Here is a 16094-nt window from a genome sequence, read left to right as displayed (position 1 = left end):
GCTCAACTCAGAGCAATCTCAGCCAACTGAGGGTCTCTGACTGATGATTCAAATCTCCGACTTTCAAAGGGCAGACTTAACCAATACCAGTACAGTCAAAACGATACCAAAACCAACAGAGTACTTCAGTCATCATATTCAATTGTCAAATTGCACTCATTTGTGCAAAATGCCACAAACTATACTTTCTAATGTTTTGGTGGCATCTCAGCATGCCAAACTGCCAACTTCGTCAAATGCGTTGCGCTCCACTTCACCCAACCCGACTCTATGAGCTGCAGCTTCTGCGGCAGTGAGCCAATCACACCTCGCATTTAAATCGAAGAGCACTTTCAGTGGTTGACTAGTCAACCAGTCATTCTGCACTTGAAAAGTTTTAATATTACTTGGCACTGACTTATTTCAGCCCATACCTCAGAGGTACTGAGTACAGATACCCAGCACAAGTCATGTGGATATAATGACTGATGAGTGTGAAAAGGTTCATTTTAGAACAGCTAGAGGAGGGTGGTTTGTTCAGAAAATCACATCACTTTACTGTAATGCATGTTTAAGACCAGAAACAAGACAACATTTACGATATTACATAGGGGTTGAGCGTTACATCAATATTATATGGATATCGTGATATGAGACTAGATATTATCTTAGATTTTGGATAATGTAATGTAGGGCTGGGCGATATGGAGAAAATCACTCTCTGTATATTTTTTGTCCAACCTCGATATTTCAACAATATTCTAAGCTATTATTATAGTAATAATAGAACAGTCTGGTAAATTCAGAAAATTACAGCACTTTACTGTTATTCATCCTTTAAAATCATGAAAAGACAACTCAAACAATAATGGCTGCAATCAATAATAATAATTATTTGATATTTCTATTGATTATATTCTTGATTATTTGATTAGTCTGTAAAATGTCACAAATTGGTAAAAATTGTTGGTAAGTGTTTCCCAAAGCCCCAATATGACATTTTTAATTGTCTTGTCTTGTCATCAACCCAAAAATACTCAGTTTACTGTCATAGACGAGTAAAGAATCAGAATATATTTTTATTATATTTTTAATATAATTTAAGAAGCTGGAATCTGAGAATTTTTGCTTTTTTCTTTAAAAATGTACACAGATTAATCGATTACCAGATTAGTTGCAGAGTCATTAAATAGTTGACAATAATATTCATATTCATAATATTCATAATAATATTGACTAATCATTGCAGCTCTACTTGCAATATTACGATTTCCAAAATCTATGATGATGTCTTGTGTCATTTCACAATATCAATATACTATCAAAAAATTTCCCAGCACTTACTTAATGTCATAACTGATGTCATTTCTTCGTTTTAAAGGCTAAATTACAGCAAAGTGATGTAATTTTCTGAACTTATTTGACTGTTCTAATATTTGCCCTAACACACTTAGTCATTATATCCAAATTACTAGGGCTTTGTTTCTATTCACAAAACCTTTAAGATATCGACCGAAATAACCCAGTACAAAGTAGCATCGAAACTTCTCCAGTCAAACAATATCTGCATGGGATCCTTGACTTGACTTTTTTATGGTTTTGCTTGCAGCCAATCACCACAAACGTTCAGCTGAATTCAACATGTGATTGGCCCTCTACTGCAGAAGCTAAAGTCATACAGTTTTTTGTGTAGGGTTGCAGCAGTATACTGGTTTCAAGGTATATGGTACTATGAAAACTGATGGTTATCACACTGTGTACATTTCCTTATCTGCTGTATTGACTGCCTGTTAATGTTTTTTACACATACTTCTATTTTTAAAACTTTTTTCAAGTTTCAGGCATTTCCTCAGCCATTCCTTTATGGGTAACTGTAACTGAAAATGACAATGGTAATTATGTAATACCACAAACCATGATATTTTCTAAGACGGTCATTGTACTGTAAAACCTCATACCTTTGCAACCAATCTGTGGAGTGATGAAATTGAGCGCGGTGTATTTGACAAAGTTGGCAGTTTAGTTGGTTGGTGGCATTTTTCTCAAATGAATGCCTTCATTCTCATGAGTGGAATCAGTGGTGATTCTGGTGGGGCCCCAGCCACAGGGGGGGCCTCCAACTAGCGTTCATCTCCATTATGTTTTCACAAAAATGTAAATATTTTTTTCCAAAGTTCACATTGGTATTATTTTCAAAATATAAATCTAAAGATCAAAACAAAGTTTGTCAGCCTTTGGGGGCCCCCTACTGGCCTGGGGCCCCAGGAAGTTGCCTGCTTTGTCTACTGACAAGCTGCGCCTCTGGAATTGAATAAAGAAGAAAAACAAAGGTATTAAATGTAGTACTCTACTGGTATCACTATCACTTTAAGGGTGCTGGTATTGTAATTTTTTAAAGGATACCCCGCCCTGCGAAAGTACTGATGATTACTTATCAAAAATCTTTTTGTGTATATATTCTGTGAAACCACCGTCAGTCAACACTACAATTCACTGCAATTTTAACATTGATGTATTTGGGCAAAAATATCAGAATACCTGATTTACACTATGTTGACCACCCTAATTACTAGATGAGCTCTAGTCTCACATCAGGATACCCATATAATATATTGCCCAGACCAAGACTCCCGTTAAGAATTCAACAGAGCAATGCAGCAAAAGTTCGAAATACTCACAGTGATGTCTGACAAGCTGCAAACACCCATTTTACATTGTAGTTCTTTCTGACTGTGCTCACTATTTAGACGACCAACCTCAGAGTCACTGGCTGTTGCACAATACTTTCCATACTCTCTCTCTCTCTCTCTCTCCTTCTCTCTCTCACACTCAGTCACAAAACACACATGCTCTAGCACTCCATGTACACCCTTAACTCAATTTTGGTAAACAAACGTGGGCTGGACACTGGGGTCAAAGGTTGAATCCACAAGAGAAATCGCAAAGGGAGAGAACATTTTGTCATCTTCTGACATGGTGAAATAACAGCTCGGGGAGTTCAGCTCACAGCCCTATGAATATTAAGTCTCATTTCACGCACATGCAGGCAGTTAACTATCATGGCTCGCCACTCAGAATGAAACAACAGCAAACAAACAGCCAACATTTTGTATTTCTAAAAATCTCGATATGACCTTTTTGTCCTGTCGATTTCACGGCAGGTAAATCTATCGGTACATAAAGTCACCCGTCTATCTGGGTGCTGTCTGTGTCAAACATTGTACATGCATGCCCTTGACATGCTTGTCTATTGTAAGAGTCTGTTTTGTGTGTTTTGTGTGTGTTTCAGGGTCTTTGCACAGCAGTGTCTTGTGGTTGGAAATCCGGGTTTGACGCAACGCCACCTCTTTGACCAGGGGCCACAGGATATCCCACAATGCACCTTGAGCACAACCAACCTCTATAATCTGCCCCTCTCCTCTCTGGCTTTGGCTTACAGTCCCATATGAATCTAGCCATATAGTGCACTGCAGTCTATCTGCAATCAATGACGATACACTCCATAACACCCACCTGGATCAATGATACAGCAGTCAGTCAATACGCCACCAGTTAACCCAGCTGATTAGGTGTAATACTGGGAATTTCACATCTCCCTGAATAAGACAGTGAGCATACATGTTGTTAGATGGCACATAACTAGAGCCAGGCACTTCTTCCTGAAAGATTCAATCTGTCAACACGCACCCAAATTGTGTGTTGTGATCTGTGGCAGACAGATGATGCCTTTAGTGGGGGAATCCTGCCGCACAATTAATGTGCCGGCCAGAGCGGTGTTGATGGACAGATAGAGTCTATCTGTTGGTGATTGGCTTTTTAATTGAGTCCCCCCACCTGCACTGATCTCTATCATAAGCCCTTGGACCGTGTCTGGGGTGTGGGGTTGAGCCATTGATGGAATCAGAGATTGCAGCTTGATGCAGTTGTGGGGGAAAACAACTACCACATCATGTTTTTCATGATGATATCCATACAGTTTAAAAAATGCTTTAAACATATCCGGATTTTAAGAGCATGTTAAAGTACAGCAGTAACAGAACAACAAAACTTATTTTATCACCTTGTTGAGCACAGGGAGAGACAGAAATCATGTGTGGCAAGAACACCAAAATGACATAACTAGCCACCTAAGAAAAATAACAGCATCAGCTGTTTCAACAAATACCCAAGAACGTCATGATTTTAAGTACTTAAGCCCTCTATTCACCCCCCACCCCCAACCCCACCCATGTTGTCTATGTAGAGTGACCTAGATTAAATATAACAATATGTCAGAAATGATATATAATATATATTATATAAAAAATAAAATACTATATAAGAATATAAATAAACTGGAAACAGCTATCAACCTCTTGTTTAAACGCTGTAAGCATTCAAATGCAACCAATTATCTTTGTAGCTCCCATGTTGATCACACTTTACAACCTCAAAGCACATCAACACAACAAAGTCAGAAGAAAGAAACTCAGAAACTCCAACCTTCCAAAATCACATGAATATATGATTAGTGGGTCATTAAGAATTTATCAAACATGCAAAATTTAATCGATAGGCTATGAAATGCTGTCAAAATATATGCAATATGTTGCTGTGAGCTTTGACTGAGGAGAAAATGAATTTTTTTCTAAATATTGATTAATCATTTAATTGGTTGTTAATCTTGCCGATTATCAATTAAGGAAAGTGTTAACAATTTGCAACTCTACTAGAGAGCATGGACAACGTATCCTGCTGTTTTGTTTTTTTTTTAAATTGGTTTAATTTATTGACCAGGTGCCCAAAAGGCAAGACCATGAAAATAAATTTAACAAAGTTTTAAAGTTTACTTGCAAACTGCACCAGGCGCTACCGCTCCAAAATCTTTGGAAGTGCATTTGTTAAAATAGCTGGGAGCAACTGTGAAGTGGGGCTGCATGCGCATACTGCATGCATGTGGCTAAAACTGACACTAACAAACATGGGACTCCACCACCTTGAGCTAAGAAGTTGAAAATTGACAAATTAACTTAATGAACTTTTATGCCCGCCCAAAAACCGCATCGCGCAGCAGCAAGAGAGTAGCACCCGATAGGTGTGCTGTACCATAGGGAAACAACGGTTTTGCTGGTAACAATTTTCAAGTGACGCGTCTCGATGTGATCAACCCTTAAGACAACTCCCTGGAAACTGTTCGTGTCCACGTCAGTAAATGAACAAATCAAAGATTCCTGTCCTATTTACACAGACACTGTTTTGATCCTGTTACCAACTCTCCCGCTGGCTTAAAGGCGAGACAACTCTGTCCCCCCATTCCGTGATCACACCTTTTATACAGAAGGGCACATCGGCATTACGAAGCGATATTCCCGCCTTGAGCAGGCAGCATAAAAGGGGCTAATGCAGCGACGCTGCGTGAAACTGCTGTGACATCACTTTTAACGCACCCCTTGCTGGATCCTTTAATCTGCAACCATACACGACCTCTATTGTCAATTGACAACCGTGTGGTTTGCGGGCTTCCACTCTCCTAAATCTAGGTCAAGCAAAAAATTACAGTCAAAATTTCTGTCACTATCGATAGCAACTTTGCAAATGACGATTCTCTCTGACCAATCAGTGTCAGTGTCTTTTCTGCCTGTGAAAAAACAAAAAACAACTGTTCCAAGAGAGTCCAGTTCAGCTGTACCATGCAACATAAAACACCTCCACGTTGCAGCGATTAACTTTAAGTATTCTTCAGCATTTTATCATATAGTCATGACTTGTTCTCGCAAAAAATACCCTGCAGATTTATGATATTATTTTCAGATAATATCCCCCTCTCTTGCCCCAAAGCTCTGCAACACACTGCCTATTGATATCAGAGAAGCCACAATGCTAAGTATGTTTAAAAGTAAACTAAAAATGTATTTCTTCACTTTAGCCTTTAACTAGCTCTGACTTAACTGCTTTGCATTTTGCTTTGCACTTGCGCACTGCTGCACTTCTTTAAAATGTTGTTTTTACCTTAATTTTATGCATTTTATACACTCTATTTAACTTTATTTTTATTAATACTATCTTAACGTGTTTTATTTTCCATTTTATGTTATGCATTCTGTGCATTCTATTTTTATCCTTATTTTTATCTTACTTTCACTAGTATTATCAAGTAGGTTTTATCCATGTGAAGATGCATTCTGTGTATTCTATTCTGATCTTATCTTATTTTTACATGCAGGTTTTATTATGTCTTTATGTCTTCTATATCTTTTCATGTGAAGCACTTGGTGCATGTAATTTTATTTTTTTACTTTGTAAAGCACATTGGACTGCATTTCTTGTCTGAAAGGTGCTATACAAAATAAGTTTATCACTATGTTATTATTTTTATTTCCGAGCTCCAACATGACTCTTCTCCACTGTTCATGCGCAGTCTCTTCTACATGTGTGGTAATATCGGCCTGCTTATTCATGCACAGGGAGAAGGCCCCTTTGTAAATGGATTTAAGTGAGAGTTTAAACGGGCACTAATCTCACTCGCTGAACATCCGTGAGCTGCAGGGGGTCTCATCCACACACACAACCCCCCTTCTTTTTTCCATTTTTCTCTGTTTTTTTCTGGATGAGACCCCCACTTATAAACACACACAAACACACACCCTATCGCCAGTTAAAGGCAAGACAGGGCCTCTCCACAACGCGGGGGTAAAGTCACAGAGGTCAGTGCTCAGTTTCCACATCAAACCCAGGAGCAGGGGCCAGAGTCTCATCCCCCCTCCCACCTTCCTCCCTCCCTTTTGCTCACTCCCTCCCCTCACACACACCCTCCTACTCCTCCTCCTCCTCCCCCTTGCTGGATGTACAAATGCCTTTGCTGTCAGCTCTGCCCTGGTCCCCTGTAATTGAAAATAACAGCCAAGGGCCAGCCCCCGGCCACTCTCCCCAACCTGGTGGCTCTCTGCCTCTCTGACAGCCACCCATCAATACCAATGACTATTACCCTGGAAGTGAGAGCGCTGCCGATGACATCCAAGACACCACCCCTGCAACACTCCCACACACACACACACACACAGACACACACACACACACACCTCCCCCCCAGTGTCCTTCCTCCGCTACCCGAGCCTCCTAATGTTTAACCCGTTGCTAACAGCCTCATTTCTCTGTCTCTAAGCTGCTACAGTGGGCAATGGTAGGCAAACAAGCCTGTCTCTCTCACTCCCACACACACACACACACACACACACACACAACTCTCTTAAGGCATGCACAAAACTCTGACAGGCAGCAAACTTTTTTTTCTCCCAGCGAGAAGTGCTGAGAGAGAGTTTGGCTCACTTCACTGTATTCCCCCACTCATCCTGCAACACAGCTGATCTGAAGTTTCTTTGGAGGTAAATATATAAGAATATATAAAGTGTGGATAAACACAGGATGCTGCTCATGCCCATTCAGTGTATAATCACTTTTTTTCCTCTCATGACAGCTTATGATTTTACACTGGGACTAGGTGTTTCATGTCCACTCAGCAGCACGCAGGGTTGTCTTGCCCTCACCCCCCCCCACCCCCACCCCCCGCTGACACACACCAAACACAATGCCATAGGTGATCTGAGCTGTCATCTGCTTTGACAGAGAAATGACAGCTGAACGAGACGCACTGAACACAAGCACAAAGCCACAGCAACGTGACAAATGAAGCACACAGCAGCAGCCAGCAGAGGAACAGGACGAAAAAATGCACAGACCTTGTCAGAAGCTGCAGAGCCGTGGAGACTGTTTTCCTTTCTACAATCCTCTCTGTCTCCTCTCCTCCTCTCCCTCTCCTCTCCTCTTCTCACTCTGCGTGTATGTACGTGTGTTTGTGTGTGTGTGTATGTGTGTGTATGTGACAATGTGTGTGAGTGTGAGTGTATGTGAGTGAGCAGCTCCCTCCCCTTCTGCCTCTCAGCTGCTCGGCTCAGGCAGTTCTCAGGAAATGAATGGGAGCGCACAGAGAACTGTTGTACTTGCAAATGACTTACCCCGAGTCACATGATCCGCTAAATGTAGGGTGGGCCGGTGGGTGGAGGCTTCATAAGCAAAGGGAAGACAATATACTCTAAGCTTTAACAGCATGCATCGAATTACACGGGGCCCCTCCGGGGAGGTTTCCGACGCGTCCGCTCTCAGCCAGCCCGAACTCCCTCTCTCCCCCTCCCGGAGCGCAGCGGAGAGCCCCGGGCTGGGGGTGAGCACCGGAGCACCTCCCCGTTTAAAGGGGACGGAGAGGAAGGTGTGCATGAAAAGAAGGAAGGAGCAATTTATTATTTTAACTCTGTTTGATTTAAAATAATCAAGTAGATATATATAGTTTTAACAGTTGTACATATAATCAAATTGTTTGAATTTTAATTTTATATAATTATGTTATCATGTAATTTACTTTCATCAGAGCTGAAACAATTGGTTGACTCATCTCTTAGTTCATCAGAAAATTTGTCTGAAGCAATTTTGATGTTCAAATGCTTAAATAAAAAAATGCCCAATTACAAATATGACTCAGATTATATTAAATTGAGCATCTTTGTATTTAAGAGAAGTACTTTGACAAAATGGCATCAGGCTGTTAAATCGTGATGGGTATTTACAATGTTTTCTGGTGTTTTATAAACCAAATAGCCACTTAAAAGTATAGACCTGGACCACCAACTTAATGAATGAATTCTCATAAACAACTTAAATATATATCTTAAACATTTCAAAAGGTGTAAGAGAATACACACATTTATTCCTAGCCTTCCCCGCTACTCATCAGTTAATTCCTGAACTTGATCACATATACATATAAATATACACAAGCACAAACATATGCGTACACATATATGCACAAACATAGATATATACAGTTTAAGCATTAATCCAAATTCTATGAACAATGCAAATTTCACACTGTGTCAGTGACGGATATATACACATATATGAAGGTGAAGCCAACCTGTTACTTTTTTATTTTCAGTTTTCTTGATTGTTGTTTCTTTTTTGGCCTAAAATGTCAGAAAATAGTACAAATATTGCATCAAAGTCGATACATTTAATATGCTTATTTTGTTCAACCACAGAGCAAAACCCAAATATATTTACTTTACTTTTAAAGAAGAGAAACAGCAAATATTTTGACTTGAGAAGCTGAAATTGGTGAATTTGAGGCTTTTTTTGCTAAAAATAATTACCCAAACAATTAAGGGATTATTGAAAGGGTTGCAGATGCATTTCATGCTGATCGACTAATCGCTTATTTGACTGATCATTTCAGCTCAAGCTGGCTAAACTCCCAAATTTTCAACAGGTATTTATTTCTGTAAGTTTGCATCTATAAAAGAGCAACTGTTTCTCTCCTCTCAGTTGGATTGTGGTTTCTGCTCCGGCAGTAAAATGCCACATTTCTGCCTGCTGGTTAAATGACCAGCCTTGGCTAACATGCTGGAACATTTCCCAATAATGACTGCTTTTAAAATCTCTTTTGTGTCGTGCCTGAGCCACTGTACTCATGTCAGTTTTCCTCCCCATGTTCTCCAGCTTGATGAAAGGTATCTCTGTGGTACGAGAGGCTGATGCTGATGCTGATGCTGCTCGGCGCCCACAGCCAGTCCCCTGGGAGCTCTAATTAAGGTAAAGGAAGCAGGACTCATCTGCATGGCTGATGGGAGCTCGTACCACTCTACATGGTGCTTTATCGTGGAGCTGGAGCGGCGTGATTGAGAGAGCCAGAGATGATAAGGAGAGAGAGAGAGAAATGGAAAAAAAAAATACTATTTACAGTAGTACACTGAGCCTGGTCCAACTGCTACCCACTTAATATTCATTCTGTTTCACTTCAGATACTGTATGTCTTGTGTTTGCACTGAATGGAGGATAAAATGGTTGGGTGGAGACGAGAGGATGGAACGAAAGGGATGGAGGACGAGATTAATAAGGTTGGATAGGCAGGATGGTTGGGTGAATTAAGAAGTGTATTTTGTGGCTGCCTAGGTAGGAGGGGCTCGAGGTGTCCAATGGGAAGAGGGGCTGGTTGGATGAATGGACGGACAGAAAAATGGAGAGGAGGGATGATCTGGCCGTGGTGTGATGGGATATAATTGTAGACTACAAAACCAATCAGATATAGCAGTGTGGTTAAATCTTGCTTCAGAGGTTAGCATTTTGATAGAGTTTTGTGGTGGCCAACAATTTTAGATATCATTATCCAAAGATTACATGTTTTAATGCACTATATTACACATGACACCAGAATAATTAAGAGTTTTACACAAGTTCCATCTCTATTTGCATTGAATAGCAGTGAAGTGAGGCACTGTAACAATTTTCTATCTTCAGAGAAGCTTTTTTGTGTGTGGTTTCCATGACACCTACTACTACAATGAGCACAGCCGCCTACCGACCAATCACACTGTTAAGAACAGCTCTATTGGTAAAAAAAAACAAAACTCCTAAATAGAGTTGCACAAAATTGAGCAGCTGTTGAACACGCAACCAAATGCACACAGCATTTTTTTGTTGTCGTTGTAGAAGTGTTGCAATAGTCAGAACATAAATTATTTCATAAGAGGACAAGGCTCAATTTTTTCTTAGAACTGAACATGAATACGTTGCAAACAAAAGAGATGACCCATGAACATGTTGGTGAAAAAGATAGAACATACGGTGAAAAAAGTTCAATAATGTGACACGTTGCCAATGGCAGCACAAATGGAAGAAGAAATGTTGGCCTTGTAGGGTTATGTAAACCATGGATAGGCTACATTTGTATGATTCAGACCAGTCATTGCAAGGTTTCAAAGTGACATAGTATATGAACTTACTTCGTGACTGGTAGGAGGAAGGGATAGTGGAGGCATGAAAATGAGCACAAGCTGCAGACCACTATTCAAGACCATGAAAATACAAAAAAATGTTTCTTCTGAGTCATCACTACATTTCCAACTGGGATACTGACACAAAAAATGGATGTTCTTTACCGAGCAATCAATGCATTTCCAGCCAGGATAGTACCACAATAAGTGGATGGTTTTTACAGAGACACCGCCCGATTTCCAGCTGGGTTGGTACAATGAAAAGTGGGGTTTTTTTTGTTGCTGTTGTTGTTTTTTTTACTGAAACATAATGGCATTTATATTTGGGATATTGCCATAAAAAGCAGTTGTTTTTTTTGCAAAGATATCGCTGTGTTACCAGCCAAGAAATGCCACAACCAAGACCAACCTGTCAGATTTTACAGTGTGGAACTATGTGCGTGCATCAAGTCTGTGCATGTTGCTGCAACTGAATCTAAAGCATTTAACATAATGTTTAAGTTGCAAAACACTATTAAACTTCCTCCACTCTCAGTCTCCTCTCAGCATGTGTCATACGTACCATCCAAATACCTGTTGTTTCAAGTAATCAGTGAATCTGCATTGTGCAGCACCGTTGTATAAAACCACGGAAGCTTCAAATTACAGACATATGGTTACTTATCTCACATTCTTGAGTGTATTGATACATGAAAATGGTCAATTACAGATTAATGTCACATTACCAATCTGAGAGAAAAATTCAGATTTGCATGATGAGAGGGACTGGCTAGTTAATAGGCACGTAGGAAGCTATGTGTGTGATGGAACACTAATGTAACATCAGCCGTAAGGCCCGGTGATGATCCTGATAATGACGTCCTGAGGAGATCTTTCAAATGAAATCCTCGCTGTGTAACTGGTGCCCCAGGAGTGCTGGCATGTGTTGAAGGAAGGCAGGCGGAGTGGAGTGCAAACAGGCGCTTCGAGGGAGGTGGAAGAGGGAGGAGTGTGGACGGAAAAGAGGGGAGGAAGCTATGGAGAGGGTGAAGAGGAGGAAGAATGGGAGAGAATGATAGTCTGAGGGAGCAGGCGTTGGGAGGAGAACGGGGTTCTTGAGCTTCATATTGGTGCACCTAGTCGGGTTTATTGAACACTAGAGACACAAGCACCTCTCCCTACGCCCACTCTTGTGCGTCACCCTGGGGTGGGAGCAGTTCAAAGACGGCGTGGGCGTCTGGGGGGGATCATTTGTGGAGCAGCATAATAAGCTGTAAGACATCATCAAGAGCATTATCATTACACACTTCTCCCTTGCATCATCTGACCCAATCTCATCAAATTATTGTAACACCATTCATCATTTAGTCACACACTACACAATTTCTGCACTGAGGGGGCGGGTATTCTTGCTGTGCAAAGGAAGCCTGTATTTGTCTTTGAAAAAAATGAAGAAAAAATGTTGTGAAATGCTGCGAGTGAGCGATGTGATGCTCGCTTCCTGTTGTCTCTGGCTGAACTTTAGACTCTGGACTGAAAGAACAGACATTGCAGACGAGGAAGTAGGGAGCAGAGAAGCTAAACACAACCTGTTACTGAACAATCAGGAGGGAGGGAGGGAGCAGGAACAGGGGGAGAAAAAACACTCAAGAAACGGAGGACGCTTTCTCTTACTAGTCCTTTCAACACAGAGATCACGCTACAGAGGCACTACAGACTCCCTTCTTTATGCCTCACAGGCAGCATCATCCTGCTACAGTGTATGTTTTTAGACAGCATGCCAGCACCACAGAATTGGCGGTACAGGGGTGACGTTTAATACAGCAGCGTCTACTTCTCATTTGCTATGTAACATGAGCATCAGCAGCACTTTAAAAACAATAACAATGGCATTACCATGGCAATAACAATCATTTACCTTCTCTGTTATATGGCCTCTAATCTCATCCTCTGCTCCAAGGGTAAGGAGCCCCTGCATATCATTGTTTTCCCAATTTGCAGACATTTACAACAACAGTTCTTCTTTGAGTTAGTCACCAACTGCTATCAGCTGATTTTTCAGCATATTCTCACTCCCGATTTGTCACATATTGCTACTTGATCAATGGTTGGTATCGTACGCTGAAATCTCTGACAAAGTGGTAGAATTTGACGACTTCAGAATAAGAACAAATTGGCCTCCCAGGTGAAGGTTCTTTGTGTTTTGGACCCATGCAGACCCCTCCAAGGGACTTTCTAGCCACCTAAATTATGTTTTTTGTCTGGCGGCTTTTCAAACTGATGACGTCACACAGTGTGATCTAACTGACCCAGTAAATAATAATGCTGCATAAGGATTTTTCGTCGGTGTCTGACGCGGAAATAATTGACCAAGTGGCGGTATTTGACAACTTCAGAATGAGAACAGGTTGGATTTATATTCCCCTGCAGAGGGTCGCACACATATCACAGTCAAAACGTCACCCCTGTTCTGCCCATGGACCCTTCCTGCCAGCTGTCCTGTCTATACTGACACCGTTTGGCATCGTTATCAACTCCCATGACTGCTTAAAGGCAAGACTACTCTGTCTCCGCATTCTGCGATTGTACCTTTTTACAAAACGAAGAGGTGGCTCAATATTCCCTCCTTGAACAGGCAGTGTAAAAAGGGCTACTGTTGGCTGAACTAGAGAATATCACCATAATCATATCCACTAAAAAGACATACTGTACAAATTTCCTTTCCATTTTTAAGAAAAGGACACACTGTGGACTCCAGCTCATTTTCTGATATTTTGCATAGGCCTTGGATAGAATAATGAAAGTGTAATAAAATTGTCAGGACGTGAACAAAAAAAATTAAATACAAAAAGTGAAGTGGCTGTGAGAAGATTGAGAGTGAAGAATCAACTGGAAACCTTGAAAGAAGGATGGACAAGAATATATATTCATTTTGTCAGACAGCCCTGGTTTCTAGGCAATGAAGTGCTCACCTCCAGAGCTTCTCTTTATCCCCTGCAGTCCCACTCTGTTCCCACTGTGAATGCCCGACACAATAGGGCCACATACACAAAATGAGAAGCGCTTGCTCTCAGCTTCACAAGTCAAGGTTTTTTTGTCCTCCAGAATGAAATCCGAGAAGCACAATGGATTGGCCCCGGCCTGTTCATCTGTCTGCCCGCCTGTCATGCGCAATATCTTGGAAGGTTCTGACAAAACTTTGGGGAATGATGCATGTCATGACTCTCCCTACACAGGTTTGCCAAAGGAGGGTACTACTCTATTGCAAAACACAATATTTTTGATGCAAGGCTCCATTCTGGCAGTTTGTACAACTGCAGTGACATTTTGTGTACTTGCCTAATTTTGTCCAAATCTGCAGGAACTCTATCTCAGTGTTGATCAGATTTTGAGAAAATCTAAAACCAATGCAGCATCTCACAGCTGCAGACAATTCGAATCACAATTAACCTTTGCAAGATATGTCACGCAGTACAGAAACATTTAAAGGGACAGTTCAACCCCGAATAAAAGTCATATCTTTCCTCTTACCTGTAGTGCTGTTTATCAGTCTATATTGTTTTGGTGTGAGTTGCCGAGTGTTGGGTGTCGGCCGTAAAGATGTCTGCATTCTCTCCAATATAATGGAATTAGATGGCACTCGGTTTGTGGTGCTCAAAGTGCCCAAAATTACATTTGAAAACCTCAACAGCCATGTTTCATTCCAGAAATCATGTCCTGGTTACTCAAGATAATCCACAGACCTTGTTGTGAGCAGTTTCATGTTGAACTATTTTTTCTTCACAGAACTACAACCGCTAACCGTATCACCGTATAGAAATAAAGTGTACATCTACTGCTGCCTCACATGTAGCACCAATGAAAAAATAATGCCTACATGACCGGATCATGATTTCTGGAAAGAGCACTACAAGCCATATAGTTCCATTATATTGGAGAGAAGACAGACATCTCTACAGCAGATATCTCCAACACTTGCAAACCCACACGAAAACAGTGTAGACTGATAATCAGCGCTACAGGTAAGAGGAAAAATTTGCACTTTTTGTTTTGATTTTGGGGTGAGCTGTCCCTTTAAATGTCTCTGTACTGCGTACCATATCCTGCATAGGTTAATTGTGATTAGGATTCTCTGCAACTTATGAGAAAAAAAGTTTTCTTAACAAATTTCACACAACATGGGGTGAGACATTGTTAGACAAAATATTGTTTTGTGTGTGATTATTCCAATAAATGTGTAACCGCAAACCTTTCGCGTAACTGGAAACCTTTGATGAGTAACTGCACTTTTGTGCAACCATCTTGATGCACCCACACATTGGAAATCATTTGTGCAAATCTTTTTCATTTGCACACAGAAAGCCATCCACAACTATAGATCTCAGTTTTAAAACACTTTCAGAGAAACTCTTTCCCTTAAGTGAATGCATGTGAAATTTTGTAAGTGTAAAACTTTCCACAGACATCATTCTGCACAGTGAAGGTCAAGCATTGAAGGAAAGGAACAATAAGCAAAAAACTTTTTTGATTGGAGAGGGACCTGAATATACCTTTTGGCACAAGGCAAATACTTCACCAACTTCATCATGGAGTGTAAGAATGAATAAAGTCAGCCGGTGGGTGTCTGTCTTTTGCTCCAAATAATGTCTTTATCCTACAAAAAATCTCCGAGGTTATATTTTTAAATTCGTTTTTCCTCTTTCAAAAGTCCAGATTGTTACCTTTTGGCTAAACTTTCTTATGTACCTCAATATCGTTTTAGTTTTTCACAGATTTTCCACAACCTTAGCTTCTTATTAATTTATACCTCGATGTCTTCACTGCATATTTAATAGGCAATGGCCTGAAAACACAGTGCAACATTTGTGATATGATGACTTGCACTTTTATTTACTGACAAAGTCGTACAGTCCAAACAAGGGTTTTCTATTAAGTTGAATGTAAGAAGTAATTCTGTTACTCCTTTTCATATACATGTTGTGTTTTCTCCTTCACCGCAGCTGATTCATAGAAGCCACTTCTCCTATGATGCAATGCCTCTGTGATTTTGAAGTAATTCAATGTAATTTGATGATTATTCAAAACTGTTTTACAGTAAATGATACCAACCTGAGGCTTTATAAGGACATAGAAATGGATGTGCACGGGGGAGTGAGCTGAGCCACATCAGTGTGTGGCTGTTCTTAAGTTTATACCTCCACTGGGCCCTCCAGCTTCCCAGATGTTTGGCCTCTCTTAAAAAGTCAAACAATATTCTGATACATGGATATTTTAAAAAATGAACCCTGCTGAAGAGAGCTATAGGGAGTAGATTATTGATTCATACATATATTTATA

General features: G+C 40.5%; 1 protein-coding gene across 6 annotated transcripts in view; it reads right to left on the bottom strand.

The window, feature by feature from the left end:
• klf12b (Kruppel like factor 12b) overlaps positions 1-16094 on the bottom strand; it is a 99851-nt gene that overhangs the window by 50518 nt on the left and 33239 nt on the right. Inside the window, exon 1 of one of the 6 annotated variants that reach the window (XM_042494261.2) lies at positions 7971-8135. The exons of 1 other annotated variant lie outside the window; for it this stretch is intronic. In XM_042494261.2, the coding sequence (XP_042350195.1) occupies positions 7971-8064 (94 nt within the window). In that variant the 5' untranslated portion in view covers positions 8065-8135. Of the gene's footprint in view, positions 1-2657; positions 2791-7694; positions 7947-7970; positions 8136-16094 lie in introns of those variants that run through there. 4 more of the 6 variants (XM_088083471.1, XM_042494262.2, XM_088083472.1 and 1 more) reach the window with 4 other exon arrangements.

Source organism: Plectropomus leopardus, chromosome 10 (genome assembly GCF_026936395.1).
Source record: "Plectropomus leopardus strain MGB_pleo_1.0 chromosome 10, ASM2693639v1, whole genome shotgun sequence".
NCBI classification, from domain to species: Eukaryota; Metazoa; Chordata; class Actinopteri; order Perciformes; family Serranidae; genus Plectropomus; species Plectropomus leopardus.
Note: the sequence above shows the minus strand (reverse complement) of the source record. Positions and strands in the feature narration are given on the sequence as shown.